Genomic DNA, 13,713 nt, shown 5'->3' with positions numbered 1-13,713 from the left:
GGAATCCTTTGTTGGGAGGTGTTAGTTGGCCCAGATTGTTTCATGTCTGGAGTTCCCCTGTTTTCAGAGTGTTGTTCTTTATTTACTGCCCTGATTTTAGAGGTTTTTTAATACTGGTAGCCAGATTTTGTTCATTTTCATGATTCCCTCCTTTCTGTTGAAATTGTCCACATGCTTGTGGATTTCTACCACCCTGGACCTTCCACAGATATATACACCTCACATGCTTAGTTTCCAACAGACTTCCCAACCTCTGAGGATGCCTGCCATAGATGTCAGCAAAACTTCAGGAGAGAATGTTCCTAGAACATGGCCATAAAGCTTGGAAAACTCACAGCAACCTCTTTCTTTTCCACCCCCATTCTTTTTCTTCCACTCCATCTTATTTCTTTCCCTTCTTCTCTTCCTCTGCCCTAGCCCTACCATACTGCTGGGCAAACACCTCCCCCCCCCACTCCAATTCTTTCTCCTGCCTTCTTTTTCCTCTCCCTTCTTCTCTTCCTCTGACCCAGCTCTACACTCTGTTGCCTGTTCTGTACTTCACCCCACTTCTGACCCATGGCTACCTCCTCTGCTTTCTTCTTTTGTTTCCCTTCTCGTGATCTGTTTAGGGAGGGGGGCAATGTGAAAAGGAGAGAGTAGGAGTGTCATGCAGACCCAGCCAGTCGTGGTCCCATCTTTGAGCTGGATGAACAATCCCAGATTCAATGTGTTGTCGAAGGCTTTCATGGCCAGAATCACTGGGTTGCTGTGAGTTTTCCAGGCTGTATGCCATGTTCTAGAAGCATTCTCTCCTGACGTTTCACCCACATCTATGGCAGGCATCCCCAGAGATGTGTTGAAAACTAGGCAATTGGGGTTTATATATCTGTGGAATGTTCAGGGTGGCAAAATGAACTCTTGTCTGTTTCGGGCAGGTGTGAATGTTGCAATTGGCCACCTTGATTAGCTTTGAATACCCTTGCAGCTTCAAGGTCTGTTTGCAACACCCAAACACGAAGCAAGGAACATGAAAGGCAGAGTAATTCAACCAGAGTAGTCAGCCATAGCAGAGCACATGCTGAACCAACATGGACACAGCATATTATTTGAGAACACAGAAATGCTGGACCACTCTAACAACCACCATGTGAGACCACACAGAGAAGCCACTGAAATCGACAAGCATGTGCACAATTTCAACGGCAAGGAGGAAACCATGAAAATGAACAAAATCTAACTACCAGTATTTAAAAAAAACTCTTTAATCAGGATAGTAAAATAAAGAACAACACTCAGATAACAGAGGAATTCCACACATTAATCAATCTAACACCAGCTAACACCTCCCAACAAGGATTCCCTCAGGCAGTAAACAACCAGACCTTGAAGCTGAAAGGCTATTCTATGCTAATCAAGGTGGCCAGTTTGCAACATTCACACCTGCCTCAAACAGACAAGAGTTCTTGCTCCCACCCTGGACATTCTCCAGATATATAAACCCCACTTGCCTAGTTTCCAACAGACCTCACAACCTCTGAGGATGCCTGCCATAGATGCAGGTGAAACATTAGGAGAGAATGCTTCTGGAACATGACCATACAGCCCTGAAAACTCACAGCAACCCAATCCCAGATTCAAAAGCAATGCAGAATGGAGATCAGGATTTAGAAAGTTTCTTCTTTTCCCCATTGATCACGCAAACAAACACACACCCATGAAAGCTGTCTGGATGAAACAGACTTCTCCTCCTCATTCTGACACATTCCATTGTTCTCAGGGATTTAAATGCCACCAAGCGGCATTCAGAAAAGGCAGCGGAGAGGAGTGGGGGAATTGGTGCCTGGTTTTATTTATTGGGCACTCAACTGAGGGTTCGGGTGTGCGGCTGGAAAAAAAAAGTTGGGGAAAGTTCATTTCAAGGTTCTTCCTGTTGGAAGCTTTTGGTGTGAGCCCTGAATGTGTGTGTTTTCTTCTCTCTCCCCTTATGGAAATGAAGCAAATTCCATGCCAAATTCTCTCTCTCAGAGTATTTGGCTGGGAGATGGAGAGGAAAACTTAACCCCTTTCCTTCCCGAAATTCCTGCAGAGGCCCAGTCTCCGTAAACATCTTGACTCCAACTGGAGGCAATGTTTTGCTCTTATCCAGAGAGAGGAGAGGAAACGCACGCATCAGCCAGGGTTCCTGTGCTCCGTGCTGTTTGAAGCACTCGCCAGAGAGGCACATCTGACAGCTGTTAAAGGAGATGCCAAAGTTTTGTTGCGGTTGGGAAGGGAGGGCTTGAAGGAGACCTGCTCTCCCTTGAGTTCTGTAAAATCTGGGCCACGAGGATAGCTTTGGCTGTGGAAACTGTGAACATGGTGAAATGTGCAGTTTGTACTCATCAGGGCTTTTTTTCAATTACCACTTTGATTGCCACTGTGATTGTTGATTATGTTTTTAACCCCAAATTTCTCCCAAGGAGTCAGAATGGCATTCAAGATGCACAACAACCCTGTAATGTATAATAAGCGGAAAATAACTTTGGACCTAGTTACCTGAAGGACCTTCTGGAGACTCATTTAGTCCTTGAGATCATCCAGATTGGATGTGTTCCTGAAGTCCAATGGGCAGTCATTTGTTGTGGGCCATTTGGTTTTTTGGCACCTGAAGTATTAAATATGTTTCTGTCTGAAATTGAACATGCTCCAACAGTTTGTGTTGTTGTTATTAGTTGCCATCAAGTCAACTTTGTCTTATGCCAACTCCCATCAGTGAGAGGCCTCTACTGTTATCAACAGTCCTGCTCAGATCTTGCAGACTTCTCTTTCTCCCCTTTCTACCTTACCAAGCATTATTGTCATGTCATGATATGTCCAAAGCACCACAGTCTCGGTTTAGTCATCTTGGCTTCTAGCGAGAGTTAAAACCCATATCTATTTGTGCAGTCCTTCACTCAAATCTATTTTTTTCATGGCAAAGTAAATATTGTATTTTAGTTATGTGCATTCTCTTTATGGTAAATTTAATTTCTTTGTACAGTGCTTATAAATCATGAGAAGAAAGTGGTTTATAGGTATTTTTAAAGACTGGACTGATAAATATTTAAAAGTAAAGATTAGACCTGCCTAATAAGTTTCATGGGTACCTGAGAGTTTGAACCTCTCAACTCCTATCCTGACTACTATGACATACGGTGCTGTTTAAGACATTTATTTCTGCAAATGCTGCTAGAGGTTTCATATCTGTATTTTAGTTGGTATGGATGTTGTTAATTTGGAAAAAATAAGAGAAGATAAAAATTTAAAACACTTTTTTAAACTTTGATTTTAGAACAACATACAAAATTGGTGTGTGTTATTACAATAATGGTAATAATAATCATAATACATTTTACGTACTACCCGCCTCCTAATGGCTTGAGGCGGGGGTACAACAAATTCAAAAACAAATGTACTGTACATAAAATATAATAAATTACTAAATTTCATAAATAAACACACACACATACACACGAAAACCTATACGAAACATAGCTACAGAATTGACATATTGGGGTAATAGAATGCAAATCAAAACTTATGATTGAAAGCTGACTGGGTAGGCCTGCTGGAAGAGATGGGTCTTCAATTGTGTTTTAAATTCAGACCCTCATTTAGCTGTCAGATCTCTTCCAGCAGGTCTTTCCACAGTTGTGGAATCTGAATGTAGAAGGGATTACTCTTGTATATTAATTCATACACTAGTGATTAATATTAAAGTGTAGACCTTTACTATGTTTACACACCATACAAACCATGGTGTGGTTTGTTGAAGTCTGACTTGCTGCAACATGTGTGACCACACCTCTGCTATCAAGCCATAGGCAAATCTGCAGTTACTTGCAAACTCTAGTTTGTTTAAACCTTGGTTTATTATGATTTTGAACCCCACGACTGGCTTATTTCCCCCATTCCTTTGAAATGGCAGCTGTCAAATAAGATCCGGAACTAAATGAAACAGAAATGCGAAACTATTTGTTTGGTTGTCTGCTGTGCTTTATGGCTTGAGCAACAAACCATGGCTTATTGAGATCTATTTCTGCTCTGTGTACCAGGGTCTACACAATTTTTCTGGCTTTGTCCTGTAATTGTTGCATATATAGGCCTGGCTAACCCTATGCCACACAGAATCCATTTCTTCTCATCCTTCTATCGTATTTCCTTTTTCATCTCATTCCAGTCTGTCTGTCTGTACTCTCTTAGATCTTTTTTCCTGCCCAATGCTTTTTCCTCTATTCCCATCCCATGGGAACCATTGCTATATTCATCTGGTATAGTTCATTGCTTCAAGTCCCCCCCCCCCCCCCCAGGTATCTATATCAAAATAGTGAGCTGTAGCTAGTGAGTAGGAAGACCTCCTATCTTCCTATCTCTCCTCCATTCTCAGTTGATCAGGTAACCTGAAGCAAACTAGGCTTTTCTCAAACTGCCTCATCACCCAACCTAAAATGACCAAAGTTATCTGGGGGCTACACTGTGAAAACTGGAAAATGGAGATACTAACTTCTAGGTTTGTCAAAATATGCTCTACAGTTCAGATACACAATATAGCACATTCTTCACCAGACTAAAAATCCCAGGATTCTATGGGATTGAGCTATGGCAAATCAAGTGGCATCAAGTAGAGTTGTTGTGTGCTTTCAAATCATTTCTGATATATTGCTAATTTATGGCAATCCTATCATGAGGTTTTAATGGCAGAATTTCTTCAGAGGGGGTTTGTCATTGCCCTCCTTTGAGGATGAGAGAGTTTGACCTGCCTAAGGTCACCCAGTAGGTTTCCATGGCCAAGTGGGATTCAAAACCTATTCTCCCAATGTCCTAACCCAACATTCAAACCATTCAAACCAACATTCAAACTACATTCAAACATGTTGGCTCTCTGTGTTGTGTAGATAATCATTATTCACCACCTTCTTTACTTTTCCTCTCCCCAAAACAGATAGTTTCTCCCTTTTACATTCCACAACTTGTTTATCAATGTCTCTGTCTGCATTTCTTCCAATTGTCCCTTTTTCTCTTAAATAAATCATTCCATCCTCTAAAACAAAAACAAAAAAAAAAGAAAAGAAAGAAACTTTGGCTGCAGACAACACAGACAGAATTGTGGCAGAAGTTGACAGCAGAATAATGGGAGAAAATCCAGTCCAAGCTTGTGTCCTTTCATTTGATTCCTATGGTTTTTGTTGGATAGTTGAGCGTAACCTCAAAATCTCTCTCTGTGATGTTAAAATGCTTAACTTTGGCTAAATCGTGCCAGATAGATCTGCGTCATTTATTTATTTTTCTTCTCCCTTGTAACCAGGCAATCCTGGACCAATTCAACCCCAGTCTGAGGAATTTTGTTACTATGGGGAAAAATTATCAGAAGGCACTCTCAGGTAATGGAGTACCTCAGACCAGTCATAGACTAAGTGTTTCTTAGAAGGGAAGGGTCGCTATGACATTTGTGTTGCGTATTCATTATTCAGTGCTCTGTTCCTCCATCCCATCCCATTTTTTGCAGGAGTTACAGTGGCTGCCAAGGGTTATTTTGATGCCTTGGTGAAACTTGGTGAGTTGGCCAGCGACAGTCAAGGGTCCAAGGAGCTGGGTAGGTTTATTGATTTATTATCTTGCATCCTTAAGTATGCAGGGACCTACTGATACCCTCCACTTCAGCAGGGACAATTTGGATTAACCCCCTGCCAACCTGCTTTTCAGGTGTTTTTGAAATATCCCAGTCTCTCTCCTCCTACCTCCTTTTGTCATTTGCTGCAAACTGAGTCTGAAGTGTAAAAGTACTTTACACTCAACACAGCGACATGAAGAAGAGGGGAGGGGGAAAATATTGTTCTTCCCAGTTGGTTGAGGCAAAACCTAACTGCTTATGTGTTCTTCTTCATTTTACCCTCTTGCCTTGTGTTCCTCGGCCACATAGATCCCAACTTTCATCTGTGAAATGTTAGGGCCTTACTTACGTATCATTTAATTCTCCTAAGATAAATTGTGGTCCTCAATACTGAAATTCCTCACCAACAGCTGCCATTGCCCTTTACATTGGCCATATTTATAGGGCGGATGGGAATTGCTGTCTAGCAATACCTGACAAACTCACGTTCCCTATCCCAGCTTTAGAAAAAAAATTGAATGCAAATACATGTTTGGAGGAAGCAAACTGGCTGCATGAAAACTTTTATAAGAGGCAGGTGAGAAAGTCCAAATTTCACATAACCACAAATGCATAACGGGCCTGACACAGATTCCGCTTGGATTCCTTAGAAATTGGTCAGTCATGTGGACACTACTTGCACAGCAATAGTCACTCATATGACTTTCTACTCTTGTTCACCCCTTCCTTTCTCTTTCTCAGTTTATAGATCCAGCAGAGTCAAGTTGTAAAATTGTTTTTTGGGCTGCACAATTTGAGGTTGCAGGTGTGCGTAGTTGAATCCTTTCTCATAAAGAAAAAAAATCTCCTTATATATTAGGGGGAAAATGTATGCCAAGGAGAAGGATTCAGGCTAATCTTCTAATTTGCAGGGTATTTCAGCACATACAGGTTTAGTGGGTGATCATTCAGCACTCCCTTACTTGTAGCCTAATATATAATCAAAGATAGCTCTATCATTTGATTATGATTATGCAGTTCATTTTAATCAGATCAAATCTGAAGTTTCTTTAGCAGAACCAGAAAATCGTCTCTGTTATAATTAGGATTGTTGAATTTCTAAAGATTTTTTTAGTCCATTAGTCAGTCATCACCTTGTTAATCAGTTATATGTAAATAAATGCATTGCAAGATACTTTTTGAGATATTGAATCAACTTGAGATTTTGAAAGTTACTGCCTGTTGTCAGAAGAAAATAGTGTTTGTTGATATTATGTTATATTCCAAACTCAAATTGCTTTTAGAAGTTACAAAAACAACATCCTCATCACACCAGAGCATGACTCCGCTTTAAATCCAGTTTCTGCCTCCTGCAAAATTCTTGGATTTGTAGTTCGGTGAGGCCCACAACTTGTCTGGCTGAGCTGTTTAAAGCCCCCTCCCTAAAGTGGATTTAAAGTGGATCCAAACTCTAGTGTGATGGAAGTCCCTAAGGAAGCTCTGAAATTCATAGGTGCACAGGCTCCAACTTTTATTGGTCCATGTTGCAAGACCAGAATGAAGATTCACTCCAATACTATAGATGTGTTTATGAATTGTAGATCCAATTATTAAAAATGGTCTATACTATTGATTAACTACTCATGCAGCAGAACGAGGTGATTAAAACCACGTGGATTGTACTATTACAAAATATTCCTAGGGAGAACCAAATTTGGATGATACCCCATGTAAAAGCAAAAAGGTAAAATAAACAATTGCAAGCAAAAAAGAGATTTTAGGTCAGGAAAAATAAGTTTGATAGACCAATGTGTTCACTATTGCATTTGTTTTTATTTATGGAGAGCCTTTTATGTAAGGGAGCAAAATAATTCATCACTCACATTCTGAAGTGATATAGTCCCCCTTCCTGCTTCATTCGCCTATGCTTGGAAGCTTTAGTTTAGGAATGGGTAACCTAATTCCACAAGCCTCTGCTAGAGATCAGTATCGGTTTTTGGCAAACTATTCTGTCCCTTCCTTGGCATCCACTCTAAGGGCATGGTACACTTTGGGAAACTTACTTCTTTCTAAGATCCCTTCCACACAGCCATATAACCCAGAATATCAAGACAGATAATCCACAATATCCGCTTTGAACTGGGTTATCTGAGACCACACTGCCATATAATCCAGTTGAATGTGGATTTTATACAGCTGTGTGGAAGGGGCCTGAGACTACCATTCCAAGAATTCCATAAACAGCATGGCTTGCAGTTTTGTCAGATGAGAGATTCTGGTCATGGTAATAAAAATAGTATTTCCAGGAGGGAAGGGGGGGAGGAAGGAAGGGGAGATATCAAACAAATACCCTGCCTGCCTAAATTAGCAAAACTACTACAGTTTTGTTATGTGTCTTCAACTGATTTCCAATTTATGGCAACTGTAAGGCACACTTATCACAGGGTTTTCTAAGGTCTACCTGTCATAAAATACTTCCTTGTAACACAACTAAGGCTAGATCTGCACTGCCATCTAATCCAGATTATCAAAGCAGATAATCTACATAATATGCTTTGAACTGGATTATATGAATCTACACTGCCATAAAATCCAGTTCAAAGCAGATAATCTGGATTTTATATAGCAATGTAGATAGGGCCTAAGGTTCTCCACCACTACTTTAAAAGTTCATTCATCATTGCTTAGTTAGCAGTTTTTACTATAATGCTTGCAGCACTAATAAGTGACTGTATCCATGGTGGCTGCTCTTAAATCTCATTTAGGCAAGTATGTTTTTCTTTGTCTTCATCCATGTTATCAGGCTGATAATATGGATTTTTGCTGAGTGAGCTGTCCTTTCTTTTGGGAGGAAGATTTTATATGTATAATCTCCAAATGTTACATCAAGCTAAACACAGCAACATATGTTAATTGCCTGTTGCATCTCCAAGACAGAAGCTGCACAATTTCACCCAAATTTCTATACAGTGTGGGAGTCCTTCTTCCCTATCTGGATATGGCAAGAACGTTCTTTCTAATTAAAATCTGTTTGGGATTCCTTGGACAATTCCAGGGGAAAGGAATTAAACCAAAAGAAGATTACCATGGGACAGACAAAGTCATTTGGGGGGGGGGGGGGCAAAAGACATTTTCATAGACCAGGAAATGTTTGGTCTGCAGGTGACACATTATTCCAGATGGCTGAGGTCCACCGACAGATCCAAGTACAGCTGGAGGAGACGGTGAGTATCTGTAAATAAAGGGTCCATTAAACCTACTGTTAGGTCTACCTAGATTAGACAGCTGGGTTGCTTTAAACCTATGGATTTCTTCCCCTTTGCTGCCCTAGACCGGACTTTCAAGCCCTTCCCTAATATCTTGCCATGTACCATAGCTATTATCAGGTTCAGCAAGTAATAAAAGGGAGGTTTTAGCACCAGCCTCCATTTCCAGGGTTCTCATCCTTTCTCTTTCTTTTTCTGTCACCTGGTCCCAGCTGAAGCTTTTCCACTCGGAGCTGTTGTCCCAACTGGAACACAAACTGGAACTGGACATCAAGTATCTCATGGTGAGCAAATCATTAATCTGGACTTCTCTTTCTGTCTTTCGCCATGCATGCTCATCTGTCTCATTTTCTTCTCATTTTCCCTGTGCAATATTTTGCACGAAGCTAAATTTTTCATGATGTAAAAGTTTTCTCTGTAAAATGTGAAGAGAACTACCTCTGAGTGTGTTCAGAGTACCTTTCCCTCGCCAGGAAATTATAAACCTGTTGCCACACTAAAAAAAATTTTTTTAAGGCAAATAGTCTGACTTCTGGGGAATAATTTGCCTTGGAACCTGTTTTATGTGAAAGTTTAAAACTGTTTCCATTGCCGTTTTATTTTCATTTTGATTCCTTTTAGCTGTCTATTTCAAAAGATATCCAAATTACCCACAATCAAGAGGCAGGATTCACACTTGAGTGCAGCAGTGAGGGACATAAGACTTGGTTAATATGTTTTTTTCAGCTTGAGTGATGGCTAATATCCCTGCAATCTTTTTTTTCTTTCACAACAATCTCCAAAAAGAAAGATGGTGCTGAAGAAAAATCAGAACTTCTGAGCAAGTAGAGGAGGCGAAGGCCTACCTTTCTTCACGATGTCCACCCTCTGTCTATCCTCCACACTCTTGTGACCCTCTTCTTCAGGCTTCTTTTGGGGAGGCAAGACAGGGGATGGAGGTTGGGAATTCTTGTAGCAACATACTAATATTATTTTTCCTGCAAGTTGCTTGTGGTGTAAAAGAATTGGCCATCTGCAAGGATGTTGCCCAGGGGACACCCGAATGTTTTTGATGTTTTTACCATCCTTGTGGGAGGCATTTCTAATGTCCCCGCATGGAGCTGGAGCTGATAGAGGGAGCTCATTCATGCTCTCCCCGGGTTGGATTCAAACCGTCAACCTTCAGGTCAGCAACCCAACCTTCAAGTCATCAGTCCTGCCAACACAAGGGTTTAATGTACTGCACCATCATTAATGTACTGCACCAATATACTCAATGAAGATATGGCATGATGTAAACAAACAAAGACATATCCACAATCAGCTTCCCTCAATGAGATAGGATTATGATTTGACAAAAGGCAACCAAAATTCACCAAGAAAACACAGGTTATCTATTACAGGTTCAGTATCCCTTACCTGGAAGTCCAAAACCCCCAATACTCCAAAACTGTCCACATGGGTGGCTGAAATTGTGACACTTTTGTTTTCTGATGGTTTAATATGCATACATTTTGTTTCATGTATTCCATTATTATGTATAGAATTACCTTCAGGCGATGTGTATAAGGCATATTTGAAACATAAATAAATCTTGTGTTTAGACTTGGGTCCTATTTCCAAGATAGCTCATTATGTATGTAAACACATATACAACTATGCCAATATCCAACTAAATCCAAAACACTGATGGTGCCAAGTATTTCAGATAAGGGATATTCAACCTGCAATTATGGCATATTGTTTTGAGAAAGGTTTTCTATCATGTCAACATACCATCCTCCTTTCATCTCCTTGCTCACTGAGGAAGATCCCAAAATTGCCTGGAGTTCAAACAAAGTCTGTATTTTTGTGTGGAACTAGACAAAGAGGAGCCATAGAGCAAGAAAGGGAAACATTTGCTTTTCATATGTTTTGCTCTGTAACTCCCATCATTCTTTACTATCCATGGCCATGCCGGCTAATAATACAGTAGAGTCTCACTTATCCAACATAAACGGGCCAGCAGAACGTTGGATAAGTGAATATGCTGGATAATAAGGAGGGATTAAGGAAAAGCCTATTAAACATTGAATTAGGTTATGATTTTACAAATTAAGCACCAAAACATCGTGTTATACAACAAATTTTACAGAAAAAGTAGTTCAATATACAGTAATGCTAAGTAGTAATTACTTTATTTGCGAATTTAGCACCAAAATATCACGATGTATTAAAAACATTGACTACAAAAATGCGTTGGATAATCCAGAACGTTGGATAAGCGATTGTTGGATAAGCAAGACTCTACTGTAATAATAATAATAATAATAATAATAATAATAATAATAATAATAATAGTAATAATAATCTTTATTTATATCCTGCCCTATCTCCCCGAGGGGACTCAGAGCAGTTAACAACAAATATTGGCAAATATTCACTACCATAAAAACTAGATCTAGGCTAACATTCTGGGAGCAGGAGACAAAAACATCTAGATGTCAAAGGCTCTTTACTCCTACCATAGAAGATCCTATTTCATTAGCTGGCCATGCTATCTGCTGCCTCTTCCTCACCCATTTCCCATATTGTAGGCCACCCTGAAGAAATATCAAGGTGAACACCGTTCCAAAGCAGATTCCATTGAGAAGTGCCAGGCAGAGCTGAAGAAACTACGCAAAAAATGCCAGAACAGCAAAAACCCACAGAAATATGGTGATCGGGAGGTGCAGGTAAGATTGTTTATGGATTCATAGAAGAGTGAGGTCAGACCATACCCCATGAGGGGAAATGCTTAAGCAAACAATGGGAACATTGCACACTCCCCAGGGAAGAGTGTCATGTCCTGCCAGAAGCCGGATGTGTGGAATTCCAGGACAGGCTTTCAGGGCCGGAGATGAACAACCAGGCGCTCCCTCTACAGCTTATTTAGAAGATGTAGTGATAACAGGCAAAGCTGGGTTGGACAAAGGATATGTCTAGATCAGTGCTATCTACCCAGGCTGAAAACAGGGTCCTGGATGCACATGAAATATGTCCATGACAAGCATTGAGCTTGTCTATATTCTATATTCGTCATCTTTTCTTCTCTGGTAAAGGGATGGGCAACATAGGACCCTCAAAATGCTGTTGAACTACAACTACCAACAGTCCTAGCCAATAAAACCAGTGAATGAACAAAACTGCAGTGCAACAATCTCTGGATAGCCACAAGTTTTCCATCTCTGTAGTACATGCATGGGCAAACTTCACCTAAGTGTTTTGGACTTCAACTCCTAGAAATCCCAGCCAGTTTACTGGCTATTAGGAATTATGGGAGTTGAAGTCTAAAATACCTGTAGGGCTGGAATTTGCCTATCCCTGCTGTACTCATTCAATAGATAGATATATAGAAAGGAAGGGAAGATAGTAGTTCAGTAGTACAGCATAAGCTTGGCCCACAAAAATTTCCCTGTCAGATTTGTACCATTCCCTTGTCAATTTGGGAAATATGTTTTTCTGAAACGTTGGAGAGCTGTCCTGAGCTAGATGGGACAGTGGTGTGACTCAGTGTCGGACTGAGTCCTTGTTACTGAATTTTTTTCCAGGGATGGGTGAAGTGCAGGCTTAGGACTGTTTTGTGACCTCTAGACATTTACCACAAATGCCTTTTGGGGATATGTGAGTATTTCCCCCACATTTTGGCATACCTTGAGCCATTTTAGGCTTTGCAGAGTCTTTACTTAAAACAGAAAGTAATATGAAGTGACTTTCAGCTAATGTCCTGTTGTTAAAATTGCCCTTTCTGCATCTAAAATAGTTGGGGGTGGGAAGAGGGGGGCTAAAACATAGCAACGAAATCTGTGAAATTTGCGGGTATTTTAGCATATATACAAACATGCACATGTACATATATGTATACATACATGTATATTTAAATGCAGCAGGGTCTGGTGGGAAAAATACAGCCCCCCAAAGTCTCCTAGAGGACTAATGCAGCTCTCTAGTTTCACACAGCTGACCACCACTTGCTTAGATGTTGTCACCACTAAAATTAATACCCTAGTGCTATTTTAACTGTTTCCCTTGTTATGTATAGTTGGAGGTTGGGAAAACCATCTTTCTCAATTACTGCTCCCAGAATTCCCCAGCATTTCTTCAGTATATAGTACAAAACAGTAATTTTTTTTTCTAAGTTCTGCTTTCAGGATTACTTACTCCTTGGGTTTCCCCCAAGGAAGCAAATGATATAAAGCAGAGATAGATAAGTATATACCATCATGACATCATAGCCTAAAATAAGTATTGCTATATATTGCAGCAGAAGGAAGGGGATATTTCAATGGAGATATCATTTTGCCAGTAACTTCATGTATTTTTGTCAATGTGGGCATAGATTGTTACTAAGCAAAGCACGAAGAGACTAAATTAAATCCAACCTGAATCCTACCTATCATAGGTCTCTTGAAATGAATGGGATCTAAATTAGTTGTAACTCAGGAAGGACTGACATTGCATCTGTTGCATGGTTTGCCCATACAAATAAGCGATCCTAGCTGACTCACCACAGTTGGTATATTTATGTTGCCCAACAACAGCTTTGTTAAAGAGGGCCATTTGCACATTTGTCTGGGAAGCATCAAGAGGCAAATAATCACATTATATGCATGAATAGGCACGCTCATGTTTGAATCTTGTGGAAATATATCTTTCAGCTCTTTAGCCAAGTACGATAGGTAGATGCAAAATATAACAACCTGGCCAGCATATGCTGAATTTTTTAGAACAAATAATCATTGGGAGGGGCTGTTTTTATATGGCACTATAAAAACAAATCTGTGGGATCTTGAAGCAAAAATGTCAGAAAAGAAATGTTTGGCAGTAGAGATTTTTTTATGTTCTCTGGTGGAGGATATT

At 40.2% G+C, this 13,713-nt stretch overlaps 1 protein-coding gene across 1 annotated transcript in view; it reads left to right on the top strand.

Moving 5' to 3' along the window:
• Positions 1 to 13,713, top strand: part of LOC100560478 (brain-specific angiogenesis inhibitor 1-associated protein 2) — a 36,884-nt gene that overhangs the window by 2,032 nt on the left and 21,139 nt on the right. The window contains exons 2-6 of the mRNA XM_008118489.3: positions 5,306 to 5,381; positions 5,507 to 5,593; positions 8,753 to 8,814; positions 9,069 to 9,140; positions 11,412 to 11,549. Coding sequence (XP_008116696.2) covers positions 5,306 to 5,381; positions 5,507 to 5,593; positions 8,753 to 8,814; positions 9,069 to 9,140; positions 11,412 to 11,549 — 435 coding nt within the window. The remainder of the gene's footprint in view (positions 1 to 5,305; positions 5,382 to 5,506; positions 5,594 to 8,752; positions 8,815 to 9,068; positions 9,141 to 11,411; positions 11,550 to 13,713) is intronic.

This window comes from Anolis carolinensis, chromosome 6 (genome assembly GCF_035594765.1).
Source record: "Anolis carolinensis isolate JA03-04 chromosome 6, rAnoCar3.1.pri, whole genome shotgun sequence".
Lineage (NCBI taxonomy): Eukaryota > Metazoa > Chordata > Lepidosauria > Squamata > Dactyloidae > Anolis > Anolis carolinensis.
Note: the sequence above shows the minus strand (reverse complement) of the source record. Positions and strands in the feature narration are given on the sequence as shown.